The 19,899-nt window shown below is 45.6% G+C and overlaps 1 protein-coding gene across 3 annotated transcripts; it reads right to left on the bottom strand.

The window, feature by feature from the left end:
* Nucleotides 1-8,274: 8,274 nt before the first annotated feature.
* Nucleotides 8,275-19,022, bottom strand: CLEC5A (C-type lectin domain containing 5A). Of its 3 annotated transcripts, none has more exons than XM_002721838.5 (7): nucleotides 18,848-19,019; nucleotides 18,313-18,411; nucleotides 16,749-16,823; nucleotides 13,729-13,788; nucleotides 13,293-13,429; nucleotides 11,283-11,389; nucleotides 8,275-9,954 (listed from the first exon to the last, which is right to left on the bottom strand). In XM_002721838.5, the coding sequence occupies exons 2-7, from the start codon at nucleotides 18,389-18,391 to the stop codon at nucleotides 9,840-9,842; spliced, it is 573 nt and encodes a 190-aa protein (XP_002721884.1). In that variant the 5' UTR covers nucleotides 18,392-18,411; nucleotides 18,848-19,019; the 3' UTR covers nucleotides 8,275-9,839. The 3 variants fall into 3 exon arrangements, 2 of the variants coding, with proteins under 2 accessions (XP_002721884.1, XP_008247086.1); XR_011387643.1 differs by having other exon boundaries at nucleotides 9,815-9,954; nucleotides 13,238-13,429; nucleotides 18,848-19,003; XM_008248864.4 differs by lacking the exon at nucleotides 16,749-16,823 and having other exon boundaries at nucleotides 18,848-19,022.
* Nucleotides 19,023-19,899: the final 877 nt, after the last annotated feature.

Here is a 19,899-nt window from a genome sequence, read left to right as displayed (position 1 = left end):
ATTTAGTTTAGACTTTTCTCAGTTTTGTGAAGTTATTTGGAGAGTATTTTCTTCAGCTGAAAATTGCTATTTTGTCCTTTCATTTTGTTGTTTTAGAAGCTGTGTACGGATGGCTGGTATTTTCAGTTGCTTACGTTTGGAGCTCCCTGATCCATCAAGAGGATGAGTTTGTGCTTGGGGAACTTCACTGTGTAGATGGTTTACTGTGTTTCCTACTTCAGTTCATGATTGTTTTTTGTCACTAGACATTTGTGCATGTTCTTTAATGGATGATGCCATTGTGGGGGTGGTACGTCGGCATTTCTTTTGATGTTTTGCTGTTATATGATTTTAATTTTCATTACTTGCTTCCCTGGCTCCAAAACTGTGTCCCACTGCCAACTTCCTTCCTCTTCTCTATGGTGTGTTTTTCCTGCCCAGCATTGCAACCTTGTGGTCCCAGGGACTTTCAGGTCTCTTCCTTTATTTTTTGAAAATATTGCATTTATTTATTTGAGAGGCAGAGTTATGGACAGAGAGAGGGAGTGACAGAGAGAGAGAGATAGAGAGAGAGGTCTTCCATCTGCTGGTTCACTCCCTAAATGGCCGCAATGGCAGGGGCTAAGCAGATCTGAAACCAGGATTCCAGAGCTGCTTCTGGGTTTCCCAGGAGGGTGCAGGGGCCCAAGCACTTGTGCAGTCCTCCACTGCCTTCCCAGGTCATAAGCAGAAGTGGAGCAGCTGGGACATGAACCAGTGCCCGTATGGGATGTGGCACTGCAGGTGGAAGCTTAGGCTACCTTCCTCAAGTTATGATACACTTCACATATTTGGAAGGGGAGACAGAGAGACAGACAGACAGACAGAGAAAAATCTTTCATATAGTAGTTCATTCCTCAAATGACCGCAGCCAGCTGGGACTGGGATTCAGTAATTCAATCCGGGTTTCCCAATGTCTAGCCACTAGGCCAATGTGGTATTTAGTTTTCTGAACAGGAACAACAAGCAGAAGTATTCTCTGACAAGAGTAAGAGATCTTGTGCCGTGTGGCCTCTGGCGTGTAAGGATTCCTTTTCCTTCTCTGGCTCAAGCGTGGTCTGTTGGTTTCCACTGGACCTGTTTGGTCCAGTTCCCTTAGCGCTTGTCTGTATATTTTCAAGGCTGGCAGAGGTTGGAGAGTACTTTGATCTCACAATTCTAGGCACCTTTGCCATCCTGGTGGCTGTTTCTTCGCTTAGACAAATGGCGTTTCTCATGTTGTAGGAGGAAGAGCTAGCAAGAGCCCTTCTCTTACCTGATAGCCACCAGATAGCACTGCCCTCCGCCAGGAGGATGGGGCTGCGGGACTGTTCTGGGAGCTGAAGAGAGGGGGATGCTGGCTTGCGGTGGTCCTGAGCCTGGGGCAGGTATGTGCAGAGAGGGCAGAGGAAACCTCTGGTCTCTCCCTGAGCGCCTCTCACGCCCTTAATCCACTGGAGTTCCGTGACACCTGTTCTGCTTCACGTCCCTCTCCTGCCCACTTTATTTGCTCATTCGGCTTCATGTTCCTCTTCGGTGGCTCCAGTTCTGCAATTCATTCCTGGCTTCCTCTTTACCTCTCCCCTCACAGACCTCGAGTCGATCACGTTATAATCGGCTTTCCTCTGCATTGCCCTGAAGTCACATTTCCAGCATTGCCCAACCTAACTCTGCCCCCAGTCAGCCACATCCCTTTCCAATCAGTGTTTCCACTTCTCATCCCATGGGTACAGCTTTATCCACTACAGCATTTTGTAACAACGAAGTATTGATACAGAGTGAAATATCAATAGGGGACTGATAAAATAAATAAATTATAGAAATGGGCATACATTTATATTTACTTGTGTTTGCACGTGGAAGATACCATAAAGTACTATAACTGCTGTGGGACAGTGACAGTGGGATTGGGCAGGTGATGTATGGAAGGTAGTTAGACTATTTACTCTATTCCTTTTAATATTCTATTTATTTTGAAGCTATGTGTACATGTTGCTTATGCAAATATAAAATTACTCCATTTATTTTATGTATCTTAATGGATGTATTAATTTAACCCCTCATCTTTTTTAATGATCTGAGGATACCTGCTTATTGACCTGTGTATTTCTCCAACTTGGGGGACATTTGGTAAGTGGAGCTTCCTGATAAGTCACAGTGTTTTGGGAAATCTTCCTGTAGCTTAAACAGAAGCTAGAGGTTACAGAAGGATATTAAGAGATAGAGGCATGTGTAGATGTGACTACAGATGGTGCCAGACTTACGATTTGCCTTAAACATTTTCAAGCTTATGATGGTATGAAAATGGTCAACATTCAGCAGAAATTGGATTTCAAGTTTTGAATTTTGATCTTTTCTTCTTGGGATGGCTGGCAGTGTCCAATATGACACTCTGTCGTGACATTGGGCAAGTGGTAGCGCCTGTAGCTCCCAGTAAGGCACAAGAGCATGGGCCAAAGCCAGAGGTAGTCCTCAGTGAACCATGTTCTCAGTGATTTTTATATGCAGGTGCTCAATAAATTACAAGAGATATTCAGTATTTATTCTAAAACAGGCTGTATGTTAAATGGCTTTGCCCAACTATAGGCTAATATAAGTGCTCTGAGCATGTTTAAGGTAGGCTAGGCTGAGGTATGTTTGTCACATTATGTGTGCTAAGTGTATTTATTTTTATTTTTATTTATTTATTTTTTTTACAGGCAGAGTGGACAGTGAGAGAGAGAGACAGAGAGAAAGGTCTTCCTTTGCCGTTGGTTCACCCTCCAATGGCTGCCGCGGCCGGCGCACTGCGGCCGGCGCACCACGCTGATCCAATGGCAGGAGCCAGATACTTCTCCTGGTCTCCCATGGGGTGCAGGGCTCAAGTACTTGGGCCATCCTCCACTGCACTCCCTGGCCACAGCAGAGAGCTGGCCTGGAAGAGGGGCAACCGGGACAGAATCTGGCGCCCCGACCGGGACTAGAACCTGGTGTGCCGGTGCCGCAAGGTGGAGGATTAGCCTAGTGAGCCACGACGCCGGCCACTAAGTGTATTTTTGACATAAGATATTTTCAACTTACAATGGGTTTGTAGGAACATAACCCATGGCAAGTTGAGGATCTCCTGTATATGCTATCTTTATCCTAATAGCTTTTAAGATTTATTTATTTGTTTGAAAGGGAGAGAAACAGATTTCGTCTTCTGGTTAACTACCCAAATGGCTGCAACACCTGAGGTGGGTCCAGGGCAGGCTGAGGCCAAGAGCCTGGAACTCATCTGGGTCCCCCATGGGTTGCAGGGGCCCAAGTACCTGGGCCGTTTTCTGCTGCCTTCCCAGGTACGCTCTAAGTGAGAGGAGTCAGAAGCAAAGCAGTCAGGATTTAATCCGATGCTCTGCTGTAGGATGTTGGTGATGCAGGCACCACAATGCTGGCCCTGTGTAAGGTATCTTTGATTTGAAATTTAGGTTGCAGAGTCTGATAGGGAAAATGTATTGCTTATCAGAAGAGAACAGGCTGTCCCATTCTAAGAAAGCTTGCCCGACCCATGGTACTGATTGTTGACTGAAATAATCACAGTCTGATTGGAAAAATCAAAGTTTATTCAGATGGTCAAGCCAAGAGTTCAAACCAGAAACAACCAGCCTGTCACATGAGTTGGCTGTTCCATATGCCCAAGTTTGGTTACAGGTTTTACACTTTTCTCAGAGATTATATACTTGCATAGAGTCAGATTTGAATAACACAGACTTATGTGTGTTTATCAGTCACATTGGAAATGGAAGAATACCTCACTGAAAATCAAGGAACACCTGGCAATAGTTAATAGTCTTGGTTATTGATTAAAGGGAGTAGATCATATTCCTACGTTCACTCCCAGATTCATTATATCATAGGAAAGGAGAGAAAATGGAGTCATCAGTCCCTCTTACAATAGCCCTAAGATGGAAAGCTCACTCCTTCAGGGGATATCATAAATGTTTCCTTGGTCATGGTTAGCATTTGTTGAAAGATAATGTATGGCCGGCGCCGCGGCTCACTAGGCTAATCCTCCGCCTTGCGGCACCGGCACACCAGGTTCTAGTCCCGGTCGGGGCGCTGGATTCTGTCCCGGTTGCCCCTCTTCCAGGCCAGCACTCTGCTGTGGCCCGGGAGTGCAGTGGAGGATGGCCCAGGTGCTTGGGCCATGCACCCCATGGGAGACCAGGAAAAGCACCTGGCTCCTGGCTCCTGCCATCGGATCAGCGCGGTGCGCCGGCAGCAGCGCGCCGGCCGCGGCGGCCATTGGAGGGTGAACCAACGACAAAAGGAAGACCTTTCTCTCTGTCTCTCTCTCTCACTGTCCACTCTGCCTGTCAAAAAAAAAAAAAAAAAAAAAAAAAAGAAAGAAAGATAATGTAGATTGGGAACCAGCTGCAGGGCACCTTCACAGCACAGAACAGCAGCCCAGCCTAGCTTGGCGTCTGCAGTCACAATTCACTTAAGTCCATATCACCTCATCTGTTTACTAGTACCAAGAATCAGAGAACTGTCCATCCAGGACTCTACTCCAAAGCAATGTACCACACATTAGCTCAAAACTTGAGAGGTTCAGTATCTAAACTCTCTTACCTTCAACTCTTGGAGCTTATAGCTTCTACTATGCTGAACATTTCTCCCTGCTTCTCCATATGGAACTGTCGCTCCCCCTCTTCGTGGAGGAGCGACACTGAACCCTGCGCTGTTCTTTCGTCTGCTCGGCCCTCCCCGGGTTTGCTGCTGGTTCTTCCCGGGTTGGCTACTATCCCTTCCACCTCCGTGGAAGGGCAGTTCCCCCTGGCCACATTCCCCACTTCCGCAGGGGAGCGGCACACCGCCGGCCGGCTCTCTTGGGGGCTGCACAGGTGTTCCTTCAGATGTTCCTCTTAGATGTTCCCCATAGATGTTCCTGGTGCATGCCGTCTCTCTCCTCCTTTATAGTCCTCCTCCGCCAATCCCAACTCGGCTGCCCACACGCCGAGTACGCTGCTCTCCTCCAATTAGTAGCAAGTCCTACAGTTTATTGGTTGAACTGGAGGCAGCTGTGCGGAAGCTGTTTACTTCTCTCCCAGCGCCATATTGTGGGAGAGCAGATGCATAGAATAAGTCCTAATTCCAGTAACTCAGTCCAGTCCGGGCTGCTCCCCACATGGAACTACTTGGTTATTGTGTATAATATAAGTAATAACAATAGTATTAGCAAGCAGTTTACATTATGCCTGTCAGGAGCCTCTCTCATATCTGGCTGTAGGATTTCTCTATTGATTTCATCAGAGTGACACTTGGCATTCAAGTTCACATATGGGCAGTCCAGGGGTTCTGCAGAGGTACTGCTTTCTGGACAAACTTTCACCAATGAAAATGGAATTAAGTAGAATAAATTATCTATTCTATCATCCTTGGTATAGACCCCAGGGAATTGAAAACACACAAAACCTTGTTGATGAATGTTTATAGCCCATCAGTTGCTGAGTAAATAAGGAGTGGCATAGTATTCAGCCCTGAAAAAGGAGAAAAGGAGTACTGATACATGCCACAGTATTGGATGAGCTTTGAAGTCATTATGTTTAGTGAAATAAGCCAGTCAAAAAAGGTCATGTACTTGTATTGTGCAATTTTATTCATATAACAGTGTGGAGTAGGGAAATGACTACAGAAGGAAACAGACTAGTGGTTGCTTAGGGCTTAGGAGAGGGTGGTGATAGCTCAAGGGAACAGATTTTTTTTTGAAGTGATGGTCGAAAATATAAGTGAATATGAGGGCGGTCTTCAAAAGTTCATGAAAAATGCAAATTAACTTAAGTTCAAATTTCCATGAACTTTTAAATACACCCTTGATGACAGAAACTAGGGAATTATATGTTTTTAATGAGTAAATTTTAAGATATGTGAGTTATTTCTTGATAAAGCTCTTAAAATAGTATGTTAGGTGGTGGAAGATTTCTGAAATAAAACTTGAAATAGGAATAAAAGGGAATATCTGTTATGGAGTGTTGAGATTTTAAATAAGGTTGTCAGTGGAAGATTGAGAAAAGTAAAGTAGTGAGGCATTTAGATATCTGTTAAAGAACTCGGCTCACTTGGTTAATCCTCCGCCTGCAGCACTGGCATCCCATGTGGGTGCCGGGTTCTTGTCCCAGTTGCTCCACTTCCAGTCCAGCTCTCTGCTGTGTCCCAGGAGGGCAGTGGAGGATGGCCCAAGTGCTTGGGCCCCTGAACCTGCATGGAGACCAGGAAGGGGCACCAGGGTCCTGGCTTTGGATTGGCACAGCATCTGCCGTGGCGGCCATTTAGGGGGTGAACCAATGGAAGGAAGACCTTTCTCTCTACTCTCTTTCTCACAGTCTATATCTCTACCTGTCAAATGAAAAAAAAAAAAAACCAAAAAAACTCCAGGCATAGTGAACAATAACTGGTGGAAAAATTCTAGGGAAAGCTTAGGCAAAGATATTGGAACAGAGTGAGCAATTGAGAATGCAAGAGAATGAAATCATGAAATCAGAGGTAACTGGACTGTGGATCATGTACAGCATTGTAAGCCTTTTAAAGACTTCTTGCTTTTTCCAGGGGTGAGTTGGCAAACCACTGCAAGGTGTTAAGAATGAAAGAATCCGTTTAATGATTTAACAAGATTGTTCTGACTTCTGACTAATCTACTAAAGGAGATTAAAGGGAGAAGAAAGGAGACAGGTTAGGATGCTGCACTAGCCATATTCTGCTAAATAAGAACCAGTCAACAGGGCATACAACCATAAGCTTATTTTCCTGGATTCGGGTTTCATTTGATGCAGGCTAGGCTCAGGTGGCAGCCATGCTGCTCATGGCATGGGATCATGCTGATCCCAGGTGGGTTTGTTCATGAGTCTAAGGTGTTGGTGGAGCCAGGTGGAGCCATCAACTTTTCATCTGTATAAAATATGGCTTTGATCTTCATGCCATTTGGCCATAAAATTTTTAAGGCACCCTTCTCTTAGGCAGATTTTATTCCTACATTATAAATAGGCAAGTAGGTTTTGAGAAATTAGGAGACTTGCCTACAGTCAGCTTCTAGCAAGTTGCAAATTCACTTCTTTGATGAAAATCACAAGTTCACGTCCTCCACGATGTGGTTTTCTAAGGTTTACCATCACTGATATGCATAGAGGGGATCTTCTTTGACATCCACATGGTTTCACGTGATAAATATTACTGCCTCACTTTATAGGCAATGAAACTAAGGTGTAGAAAGTATAAGAAAAACTGTATAGATTCTCACAATAAAAGAAAATTCGTTATTTAGACCCAGTGGTATATTATACTTCATTTAAAAATATACCCATTCCTGGGCCGGCGCCGCGGCTCACTAGGCTAATCCTCCTTCTAGCGGCGCCGGCACACCGGGTTCTAGTCCCGGTCGGGGCGCCGGATTCTGTCCCGGTTGCCCCTCTTCCAGGCCAGCTCTCTGCTGTGGCCCGGGAGTGCAGTGGAGGATGGCCCAAGTGCTTGGGCCCTGCACCCCATGGGAGACCAGGAAAAGCACCTGGCTCCTGGCTCCTGCCATCAGATCAGCGCGGTGCGCAGGTCGCAGTGCGCCGGCCGCGGTGGCCATTGGAGGGTGAGCCAACGGCAAAGGAAGACCTTTCTCTCTGTCTCTCTCTCTCACTGTCCACTCTGCCTGTCAAAAAAAAAAAAAATACCCATTCCTCTGCTGTCCAAGAGAAGCCATATTTGTCTAACTTTCTAAGGATCCTGCACCTTTCCCTCACCTACTCCAGTAAGGGCCTTGAATTAAAATCCGCACATTGGACACAGATTTCCCGTCTCCACCCCAGCCCTCTGGACTCTCTTTAGATCCTGCACGGCAGTGCCTCCTCACCTTGGGGTAATTTTGGATTGTGTACCAGGGAAATCATTAGATGTCTGCATTTCTGCCGTAAAGTAGGCTGTGTGGCAACTGCATTCCCTCTGCTCAGAACAGCAGGATTATTGTTTCCTTTTCTGTTTTCATAGTTGTGGGTATCATCTTTGGTTAGAATTCCACTGATTCTTTGCTGACCAGACTCAGCCTCTCTGCCTCGTCTTGTAGGATGTGTTCTATGCTAATGCCGTCAGAGGGCATGTGTCTCCACAGGGTATTTTATACTTCCAAAATCCATCCTATCTTGAACATGGATTATTTTTGGTAACCTTATTCAAATGAGTTCTAACACATAACATCTTATCTCATTTTTAAAATTGTAAGTGGTCATGATAATGGACCAAAATTTATGAACCCCAAGAATATAGGACCAGACCTTAGTGTTTAATACAAAAACAAAATCTGTGACAATTTATTTTGTCATACACATAACAACATATCCACTCATTATTGTTTTCCAATGAAAATGGTAAGCAGTTTACTTAGGTGACTATAATGCTCTTTTGTTTTATAGAATCTTTCTTTATGGTTTGAGTCTTATTGCTTGAAACGCAAGCCATTACTTCTCCCTTTTTCCTGTAATGATGAGACTAGATAGGTGATATCTCCTTGTGAGTGTGGAGAACAGCCAGCACGCTCAGGGACTTTCTTCTCTTTCTTCCAGTGTGGCCACATGAGCTCCCCGCTTCGTTTCTCGTGTGGTTTCCACATGTCCCTAGTATTCTCTTCCTACCATATGCCTACCCTGCCTCACTCAATGTTTTCTCCACTCCGTGCTTCCTTTTTTTTCTCTACTCTGGGGTCAGCTGGAGCAGTCCTGGATCAGTGTGATGCCAACCATCGGTAGGCTGCACCTGGATAGCAGAGCCACTGGAGAATCAAATGGAGAATGTGGTGTGGCCAACAGGACCCAAGAGACTGTGACAACTTAAAATATTCACAAAAATGATCGTCAGGTAATCAAATCCTGCAGAGCAAAATCTACTTATCCAAATTTTGTGTATAAACGAGTTATACAGGTTATAATGTAACTTCATACCACAGCAAGAAAATTTTAGCAGAAGTCGGTTGAAGAAAGGAGATCTGATTTACTTGGTCCCCTCAGCCATTTTGATTTCTTCAAAGGGGTTTCTGAGCAGATTCTTATTCTGCCCAGCTACCTCCCCATTCCCATAAATAATGTTCGCTCTGCTATGAGGTCAAATCTTTGGGCCCTCCCCGAGGTCTAATCTCAGTTCAGACTGAGGACAGCTCTGCTTTCCCAACTTGGGCATGGGGGTGGAGGAGATAGGAACAGAGCTGAGTTTGCAGAAACTGGATTGATCCGCTTTCTGCCCAGGCTGCTGTCTAAATAGTGTTCCTACCTGCTTAGTGTGCAGTTCTCCCTGATAGTCTGGTCATGTGCTCTGAGGATGAAATGAACTGTCAGCAGCCTACACCTTGCTGATCAGTCAGGAACGCTCAGTTTTATAGAGAGTGACTTCATTTCCATATCGATTAAGCTGTATCCATTCTATTGACCCTGTCACCTGGGTCAATAGTTAACATCAATAGTTAACTGGGTCACCAGTTAACATCCAGTCGCCCAAAGCAGACTATAGGAGCTAATTTTCCTAAGCAGGCAAGGACCTCCCCTGGTAGGTGGATAGATAAAAGAATCATTGAGTAGACCACCAGTGTGGATACAAGCAGGGCCACTCTCTCAGGCAGTGTGGTCCTGGGGAATTGCTGGCTCAGAATGGGGAGTGTGGCTTGGCTGTGCATATGTAAGTATACTCATGGAAGAGTGGTTGCGTGTTAGCCCTGAAGATTCCTAAGGTAGCCATGCTAGTATTCTATGGTCGACTGGCACAGTAAGTGGGTGGTTGTATTTCCTGCAACAGTCCCAGCTGTAAACATTCTCTTTTGCTGTCTCCCTATGTGTATTTGTTCGTGCAGAGAGCTTTGATCATACGGGGTTCTTCTCGCAGATCCAGCGGTAAGTGACGTCACAGGATGCAGCGTCAAATGTCTTTGATAGGCCTATGGTCACACAGTTGAAATTCTGATGCTGATTGGTAACGCTAGGTGAGAACAGAAGGCAAGGTTAACACTCAACATCTCAGCTCTGCCTCTACTGACTCCAGAGCAGGAATCCCCATGAGCTGTGCACAGGGAGGCAGCAGGAGGGCCAGATCCACATCCCTCCTCGAGCTAGGCCATCTGTCCCAGTGTGAACTCCCACTCCTAAATCCACCTCCTCCAGGTCCAGTGCTAACATCACTTCTTTTCTGGCAAGAACTTGCGAGCTTTTGTAGATTCACAGGACCTTAAACTGGCTTACCCTGTGTTTGGTCAGAAACATCTGAATGACCATCCCTTTTTCCCTAAGAAATAATGTTTTTTTTGACTGTGAGAAGTGGGTCCATGGCCCCAACCCCGCTTCCCACCCCACAATTTTTAAATGTTTATAAGAAATAATGTTTTGGAACCATGTGTATGTTCATGGCAGGAGAATCAAAGAAGCGAGGATGGGAATTTCTCACTTCTTCCTAGACTCCAGCTAGATCTAAGAAAAACCTGGAGGAGGTACATGGGCCTTTAAACTCTGTGGTTCTTTCTGTCATTCAGTTCCTTTCAGTCTGACTGGAGATTCTGATTTTGTGGAAAAATTACAAGTTTTGGGCTCAAATGAATGCAGAATCCAGCTGTGTGATGTTCAACATTTTTCTAAGCCTTTTTTTTGTTCTCAATTTGTTAAGAGGGAATATTTAATAAAAGCTTTCTGTATATCATTATGGTGATTACTGAAGGTAATAATATGTATAAAGTGCTTAGTGTGGTTAGAGCCTGGAATTTAGTTGGCATTGAGTGGATATTAATTTCCTCCCCTCTGTGGGGAAGCGCAGTCAAAGTCTAGGGAATCAACTTGGTCTCTGAATTGACGTTTTCATATAAATATCATGTTCCCCACTGAAGCTATCTCCATAAAATGATTCATAGGTGAGAACTCTTGGAAGTTAGAAGTTCATAGTTTTAAGGCATAGACAAGTTGCTTATAATAACCTTTCTTTAGATAGAGAACCCACATCTGGGGAAACGTGTAGGCACTTAGTATTAAGTGGTCTGTGGGTTAAAAGAGACTTACAAGATACAATGAAGAAATGCTGCGTATGTGGATTTGTTTGGATCTTGATTTGAACAAATAATTTGTTATATGAATACTATTGTTGCTACTTAAGATTGTTTAGTGTTTTCCGTAATTAAAAAAAACTTATAATGGTGTGTCTATGGGAATAGATAGGTTGGAAGATGGAAGGAAAGTAGAACAAGTCCCAGCAGGTGAGCTACTTGAGGATGAATCCTAGGATTGGTCCCTTGGGGCCAGAAAAAAAGTGAGATATCCACGTACTTGCCATTGAACACAGAGTTGTCGATCCAGCGCCACCTTTTCTGTGCAGGCTGGTACATTAAGCCAATTAAATACTTCTCAGCTCCAGCTAGGTCCTGGAGATACTCCTAGAAGTAAGAAGACAAAATAGCTTCACGTCGGATCCTTGCCTGCTTCCTCTCTTGAGGTGCCAGGACCCGTGATCATATCCAGTCCTGGAATAAGAAAGGCTAGAGGGGAACTCTCTCTGGAACTGGCTGTTGCTGGCACTCATCATTAACCCTATAGAAGTTCTCAGACCTCACAGCGCATCAAGATCCCCTGGAAGTCTTGTTAAAATGAAGACTGATGGGCTTCTGGTTCAATAGATCTGGTGTAGGGGGTCAAGAACTTATAGCCCTAACCAGTGCCCAGGTGATAATGATGCTGCACTCCAGGAACCACACTGTGAAAATGGGAGTGGGGTACTGGACAATCAGAAACAGGTTCATTTCAAATGCGTCTTTTTTTTCTCTTTTGACAGGCAGAGTGGAGAGTGAGAGAGAGAGACAGAGAGAAAGGTCATCCTTTTGCCGTTGGTTCACCCTCCAATGGCTGCCGCGGCCGGCACATCGCGCTGATCCGAAGCCAGGAGCCAGGTGCTTCTCCTGGTCTCCCATGGGGTGCAGGGCCCAAGCACTTGGGCCATCCTCCACTGCACTCCGGGGCATAGCAGAGAGCTGGCCTGGAAGAGGGGCAACCGGGACAGAATCCGGCGACCCGACCGGGACTAGAACCTGGTGTGCCGGCGCCGCAAGGCGGAGGATTAGCCTAGTGAGCCACGGCGCCGGCCGCAAATGCGTCTTTTAAAAGTTGACATGCTGCTCTGCAAAAGATTTTTTTTTTTGCCAGAACTTTGATATTCCAAATGAGGTTGAATCAAGTGAAAACAAAATGTGTTGACTTGCAAGTTATCAGCAAACTGTTGGTTTGATGAGCTGTTTTGGGGGTTAGCAAGGAGTGCAAACTATAGAGAAAGACAAAGGATGGAATTTGAGATGTGCAACACCAAATGGGTGAGAAGAAATAAAGAAGCCATCAGCTTCTCTCCCCACTCTCCTCTTCCTTTCTTTCCTCTTTTCACCCCTTGACTTGCTCTTGGTTTTCTGCCTCAAGGCATCCTTTCTCCTCACCTGGTTACTCATACTAAAGAATATGTGATATACCAACCTTTGCCCTTCGTTAGCCATCTATAACCAACAGTCAGTTACAGGAGGAATTTTTAGAGATAGAGTGAAGGGAAACATAGGAGAGAAACAAGAACAATGCGCATAGAACAGCACCTGGTACTCAGCAAATGCCTAGGATTTGAAGGAGAGACAACTCTAAAGTAGAGTCTACAACTGATTAGAGTATGGCTTTTGCAGTTAGAGTGATGGCTTTTTTGCAGTTAGGGAGAGAGAGAGATAGATTTTCTATTGCTGTTTCACTCCCAAAATGGCCACAATGGCTGGGGCTGCACAAAGCCAAAACCAGGGGCAGGAACTTCACCTGGGTCTCCCACATGGGTGTAGGGACCCAAGTACTTGGGCCATCTTCCATGGCTCTGCCCAAGCCATTAGCAGAGAGCTGGATCAGAAAGAGAGCAGCTGGGAAACGAACCAGCACCCACATGGGATGCCGGCATTGTAGGCGGCAGCTTTAACTACTACAGCTTTAGCCACAAGGCCAGCCCCAGTGTTCTCTAACTTTTAAATAATTTACACATCAGCCCCCTTGGTTAGTTAAATGTCTAGGCCCTTCAAGATACCATCCCCCAGTTGTGCCATGTGGCAAAGATCATAGGGTACGGATTTCCAGCTCTGAGGAAACTGAAGACCATACCCCACTGCTGGTGAGAGATCTCCCAAATCCAGTCTCGAGTTTCTCAGCCAGCTGCCTCTGCATTCCTCGCCCCACCCCACTGCCACTCCACCACATCGCCCCACCCTTCCTACCCTCTGGTGCCAGCGTAGGGTGGGCTGCTTTGTGATACCACTCCAATGCTCTCACCAGTTTTTCTGGTGTGTTGACGATTGCCAAAGTGGATCCTCTTGTTTGACAATCATCTCTGCTTTTGTTCCAAGACAACTCAGAGGTGGACAAGAAAAAACATCTTCCTTGATGAAGATCCCAGTCTTTGGGGCAGACTGAAAAGATTCAAGAAGAGACGGTATGCGATTAGTGGTTTGGATTGTGAACCCAAGAACTGAGTCATAAATAGTGAGCCATGGGTTTCTTTACAGCAATTATACAAAAAATCCTCGATCTAAGGAGAAATTTTGCCCCCTCTAGCCTATCTTCCTGTCAAGAGCATGAAGGGAATGGATTACAGGTCTTTATGGCCACTTTGAGCAAATTCCATAAGAAAGGAGGCGATGAGAAAGTCTCTAAGAATTCAGCACGTAAAGACCTAGAGAGAGGAGAGGTTATAAACTATGAACTTTACCTCTTCCATAGCTCCTTGTGGGACTGATGCTGTCATTCCTGCTCCCAAATATTTCTGGAACTGAAATAAAAGGGAAACCTAAAGATTACTAAAGTTACTAAAAAGTGAATGAAACACACAAACATCAGGGGATGGGAAATTGGGTCCCTGTGACTACTGGTGTCCGACCACTGGAGATACTTTCAGATATTTTCTTGCTTTGAATCTTCCATCTAACTATTTGTCATGCTTGACACCTCAAGCCTTATTTCATGTCTTCTATTATTTCATGTGCTGTGGCAGTAGGTATGCAAAGCTGGGGAAAAAAAGCAGAAAAGAAGGAAAAGAGTAGCGGCAGAGTTTAATATCAGAGGGAGACTCTTGCTCCTTTCTTATGTATGCCTTTGACAGTGTTACCCCAAGAGCTGTGCGGAGCAGGTTCACTGGGCTCCACAGCACATTCTTGCTGCTCTCCCTGTTTCCTTCTTCTTCTTTAAAAAGATTTATCTATTTATTTATGTTTATTTGAAAGGCAGAGTTACAGAGAGGGGGGTTTGAGAGAGAGAGAGAGGGAGGGAGGGAGGGGGAGAGAGAGAGAGAGAGAATTTTCTGTCCTCTGGTTCACTCCCCAAATGGCTGCAGCAGCCAGAGCTAGGCCAGTCTAAAGCCAGAGCAAGCAGGAGCTTCTTCCTGGTCTCCCAGGTGGGTGCAGGTGCCCAAGCTCATGGGCCGTCTTCCACTGCTTCCCAGGTGCATTAGCAGGAAACTGGATCAGAAGTGGAGCAGCTGGGACTCAAGCCAGCACCCACTTGGGATGCCAGCATTGCAGACTGTGGCTTAGCCAGCTACACCACAATGCCAGTCCTTGCTCTCTGTTTCTAGTGTCCCAAAACAAAATTGAAAGTGTGTCATTGTAAAAATGAAAAGATTAAGAAAAGAAGGGGGAGGGCAGAGTGAGTGAGCGTGTGTGGGAGGGCATGGTAGAAGGTATCATTGTGCCCTAACAATTGTGTATGTGGAATACAAAAATATGTTACTGCAAAAACTAAAGGGAAAAGCAGGAAAGGAGGCGGGGAGGTTGAGGGAGGGAGGGTGGGAGGCAAGTATGAATTCCATCTATGAAATTCATGAAATCTGTTATCTTTTTAACATAAACAAAGAAAACGCATAACTCTTGGCAGCTTTTGGACACTTCTCTCATTACTATTTTCTCAGCTTCAAGAATTGTGGCTAATTGGGTCAGATTTCTGGACTAAGGGGAAATTAGCAGACAAGGAAGCAAGTGAACATTTCAAGAGGTTTCCTATTAGCAGAGAAGGGTCCATTTTGCCCCTCTATTAAACATAGGGGAATTAACTTCCCCAAGAACTCGGCCTTCTGAGCAGGCTGCTCAGAATGTGTGAAGTCCGAAGCTTAGGAGGCCTTCACGGATCAGGCCCTGCTGTTTGTCTGCTGTGGCTGAAGACCACTTTAGTTTACCCAGAGGCTGCATTCTGTAAAGTTACAGCTAGGCCTCTGTAGCCAGGGGTTCCTCATCCACTGAGCTAACAAGCTTTGCATTGAAACATATTTTTAATCCATATGAGTACATTATAAGCACCAATTATCATGCTAGACCAATCAGAGAAGAATAAAAACAGGAGATATTAGTCAACCACCATCTGCAAAGCAGAAGACACAGTGTCAGAAGCTATGAGGGGTACAAAGGTGAATGAGGCCGTTTTCATCTAAAATTGTGTCTACACTGAACACGTATAGATGTACAGACTTTTTGGTCCTGTTCCCTAAACATTACAGGCTAACAGTCATCGACGTAGCACTGACATTGTATTAGGCATTATACATAATCTAGAGATTATTTAAAGCTTAAAGAAAGATTGCATAGGGTATATGCAAATGCTTTGCATTTTACACACAAACTTGAGCATCCAAACCTATCGGTAGCCACAGAGACTCCTGGAATGGATCTCCCTGTGGATACTGAGGGTGACTCTGCATTAGTAAGACAGGTGTTAGCATCTATTTCTTATTTTGATCCCAGTGCATGGAATCTTTGTAATATTGAGTAGCCTGGTTTTCACTGGAAACTACTTGGGGATCATAACTGAACGGGCTCCTACATGGTTCAGGGGTATTTTCTTCCTGGAACTCACTGCACAGAGTTGCTCAATTGAGGAAAAGATGAGTGAGAAATGATCTTTTTCCCGAAGACACTGGCAGTAAACTGTCTTCAGAGCAAGTATGGGCAGTTCTTGCCAAGGGCTTCAAGGGAGGAGGTTTAGTAGGGGAGCCATGCCTCACTCATCTGTCCCCAGAGCTTCTGAAATAGTGCCTTTTGCCTTATAGAAGGTAGTCGGTTAATGTATCTTTTTAAAATTCTACGATGGTTGGTCTAGCATAATACTTGGCACACAACAATGTGCTTAATGTCGTCTTTTTTGTTCTGCACAGGCTTCTTTAAAGCCGTTTCTTATCAGTGGACGCTTCTTCAGTCAGTGAAGTCCTTTGGTGCTTTGTCACAAGGATCACAAACAGTCCTCATGCCAAAAGGAAAACGTAGGATCGGAAGATCTTTGGCTTTCCCCCAAATATAAGAGAAAGGGGATTGGGGTGAGCGTTGTGCAGAGAGTTAAGCCACCACTTGGGATGCCTGCGTTGCATAGCAGATTGCTCATCTGAATCCTGGCTGCTCCACTTCTCAGTCAGCTCCCTGCTAATGCGCCTGGAAAGCAACAGTTAATGGCTCGGTAGTTGGGACTCTGCACCCATATGAAAAATCCAGGTGGAGCTCCTGGCTTTGGTCTGGCCCAGCCCCAGCTGTTGTGGCCATTTGGGGAGTAAATCAGCAGGTAGAAGAGCTCTCTCTCTCTCTCTCCCTCTCTCTCTGTGTCACTTTGCCTTTCTAATAAACACATAAACAGATCTTAGAAGGGGGATTAATTAGGAGACCCTTTGTGCTAAAGAATGTCTTGGGAAAGGAGGTCTTGAGGAGGGTCTCTGAGTTCAGCACAGCAGAAACTGGATGGCGAAGGGGAGATCACCATCAGGCACAGTGTCCACTCCAGAGCCACTTGCGGGGATGAAGGCATCACTGCTTTGGCCAAAAATCTGTGGGACTGAAAAGAAAACCAGATGTTGACTCAGCTCCAGACGTGGGTGCTGTGTGAACATAGTGAGCACGCACCCCACGAGGGCTGCTGGGGCAACGTGATATTTAATGGGTAATAACAAATCCTCTGACTCAGGTCCGTGATGTGTGTGTGTTTTTTGTGAATGTGTTCACTATCCAAATTTCTGTTCCTTTCTTGCTCTTTTAAGTGGCAAGTGTTACGCTTTCCACTTGCGTCATGGGGGAAACACTGATTACCCAACTGCAATGTACGACTCACATTTCCTTCCTCATTTATTTTCCATTTTGGCTTCAGGGGTTGGAGAAGATTCTCCTGGCTGAATTGAAGTAAAATCCTGTGATGTGAGCCTTTTTTTTTTTTTTACTGATTAACTGATTTGAATTAATTAATTAGTTTATATGTATATGTAGAGAAATTTCTCCCTAAGTCCTATTACTTTAGAAGTGAGCTCTTAGCACAGCTTTATTATTGAGTTAAGTTGGAGCAGTATTTTCTTTCTGTTTCAAAGAAAGATTTGTTTATTTTAAAGATAGAGTTTTTGGGGGGAGGAGGAAGAGAAAGAGATATCTTCCATCTGCTGGTTCACTCCCCAAATGGCACATGGCCAGGTCTGGGCCAGGCCAAAGCCAGGAGCCAGGAACTGCATCAGTTCTCTCACGTGGATGCAGGGGCCTAAGCACTTGTGCTGTCTTCTGCTGCTTTCCCAGGTGCATATCAGGGAGCTGGAATGGAAGTGGAGCAGCCAGAACGCCAGTCCCACCATGTGGAACACCAGCATTGCAGGCAATGGCTTAACCTCCTGCCCCATGAGGCTTGCCCCAGGAGCTGTACTTTCAAAAAACTTTTCAAAAAATTATCTATGTATTTACTTGAGAGGTAAAGAAATAGAGACAGAGAGAAGAGAGACAGGCACAGGAAGAACACCCATCTGCTGTTTCACTCTCTAGATGCCTGCAATGGTGGGGGGTCCAAAACTGGGAGCCGGGAACCCAATCAAGTCTGCCATATGGTTGGCAGGAACCCAGCTACTTAAACCCTCACGCTGCCTACAGAATCTGCATTAGCAGGAAGCTGGCATCAAGAGACGGAGGTTGGGATTGAGCCCAGGTGCTCAGATATAGGTCATCTTAATGCTAGGCCAAATGCCTGCCCTGATTTCCAAGTTCTGAAAACAACAGCAAGCACTGCCAAGGACTTCAAGTCAGATTACCCAACTAATGTTTCAGTGGCAAGAGCTTTGCATGGGGCTCTAACCAGCAGTCAATGGTCAGTTCTGTGTTTCCAAAATAGACCAAGAAGCCTGGCTCCTTGTGTGTGGTCGGGGAGTGACAAGCCATTGTCAGTTGCCCTCAGGTTGGGTCGGGGACCCTCAAGTGGATACATTTGGCACTTAACCTCTACACCTTGCATATTGAAAGAAGAGTCAAAGCAAGACAACCCAAAGGCTGGGGTAAGGAGTTCTTGAAATACTCACAGTACAGCAGAAATAGGGTCATTCCAACAACTTTAATCAACACTACCACAAGCGCAGAGATGATCATGTGCCAGTTCATGATGAAGGAGGTTTGTGGGCCTGTGGGGGTTAGAGCACACCGCCAGTCAGAATCCGAGGACAAGGCTGTTTCTCACCGGACACACTTCGGTCTCTTTTTAGAGCACCCTTGTGGGGCTGGCAAGATACGCAGGACAGCAGTAGGTACGGTGAGGAGACCTGGCCCCGTCCGGGAGACAGACAGGCACTTTCCCTGGTTGAGGGACTTTGAACTTGCCACGCTACCTCTCCCGCACCGGCCCCTCAGCTCTGGGCCTCAGCCTTGTTCCTCAATGCTTACTGGTTGCTGTCTTGTATTTCAAGAACTCTTAGCCTTGACTTTATCCCCACTTCCCAGGACCCCCGCGTGCAGTCTTGGCCACGCTGATTTCAGCTGTAAAAGTCTCAGTCCCCAGTACATCAGAGGGGACAGAGCAGATGTCCCTGGACCAACAGGCAGTGCAGAGGACAGACTCACCTGCTCTCTCCCTGGAAGGCTGGGCTGGCTTGCAGCTGGGGGTGGTCCCGGCCGCCTAATGCTTGGTGTGGGAGGCAGGGGCTTGGTCTCCTGAGGATATACTGCCTCTTAGGCAACATCCTGCTCTACTTCTCTCTGGCACCATCCTCCTCCTCCGGCAAACGCTGCTTCCTCTGCCGTGGTCTTGGCACAGGGAGCAGGCGGGGCCAAGAGGGGATGGGAGTCTGGTCGTGGCAAGAGAAGGTTCCTGCCAGAGAAGTTCTAATTTAGGGGATTCTTTCTAGGAGAATTTAGAAAACAAAAGGTCTTGAGACATATTCACCCTTGCTCTGTGACTGAATCCCCTCGGAACATGGTGGAAGAGTATGTAGTTACCAACTAAGGAATCCAGGCAAAGGGTATTTGGGAATTCTTTGTACTTGTCTTGCAACACTTCCTTTTATTATAGTTTTCATAACCACAGGAGAAGCTACATGAACCTGTTACCAAAAATGGGCAGACAATACTGACAAAGAAAACTGACCCATAAAAATCCATAAGGCCAAACATTTAGGTATAGTTGTTGTTACAGCTTCTGACTGTATTCTTTCAAGATGAGTAGGTAGACAAAAAGATGGGAAACAATGGAGATATAGATGCTGGTTCATTTTGAAAAGGACTGTATTGTCCATGTTATGTAATCCATATGCTGTAGAATAAGCTAACCCAGTGCTATAGTTTCCATATCAAAATACAGATGTTGATAGTGTGTTGTTTAACATACACATGGTATTCAGGTATAAAACCATATGATTAATTGGACAACTGTCAAACTTCTAGTAACAATCACTGGGTAAGAATAAAAGTTTTAAAGTTAGTCTGGGGGCTGGCACTGTGGCTTAGTGGGTACAGCTGCCACCTGCAGTGTCAGCATCTCATATGGGCGCTGGTTTGAGTCCCAGCTGCTCCACTTTCAATCCAGCTCTCTGCTGTGGCCTGGGAAACAATGGAAGATGACCCAAGTCCTTGGGCCCCTGCTCCTGCATAGGAGAACCAGAGGAGGCTCCTGGCTC

This window comes from Oryctolagus cuniculus, chromosome 3 (assembly GCF_964237555.1).
Source record: "Oryctolagus cuniculus chromosome 3, mOryCun1.1, whole genome shotgun sequence".
In the NCBI taxonomy this organism is placed as follows: Eukaryota; Metazoa; Chordata; class Mammalia; order Lagomorpha; family Leporidae; genus Oryctolagus; species Oryctolagus cuniculus.
The sequence above is the reverse complement of the archived record's forward strand: the minus strand, read 5'-3'. Positions and strand labels throughout refer to the sequence as shown.

Excerpts from the sequence above, each read along its gene's own strand:
- CLEC5A (XM_002721838.5), bottom strand. The coding sequence starts at position 18,391 with ATGAACTGGCACATGATCATCTCTGCGCTTGTGGTAGTGTTGATTAAA. Across the intron at positions 13,789-16,748 it reads AGTGGACACTGTGCCTGATG|TTCCAGAAATATTTGGGAGC; the intron begins GTGATCTCCCCT and ends CTTTTATTTCAG. Across the intron at positions 13,430-13,728 it reads CACAAGGAGCTATGGAAGAG|TCTGCCCCAAAGACTGGGAT; the intron begins GTAAAGTTCATA and ends GAATCTTTTCAG.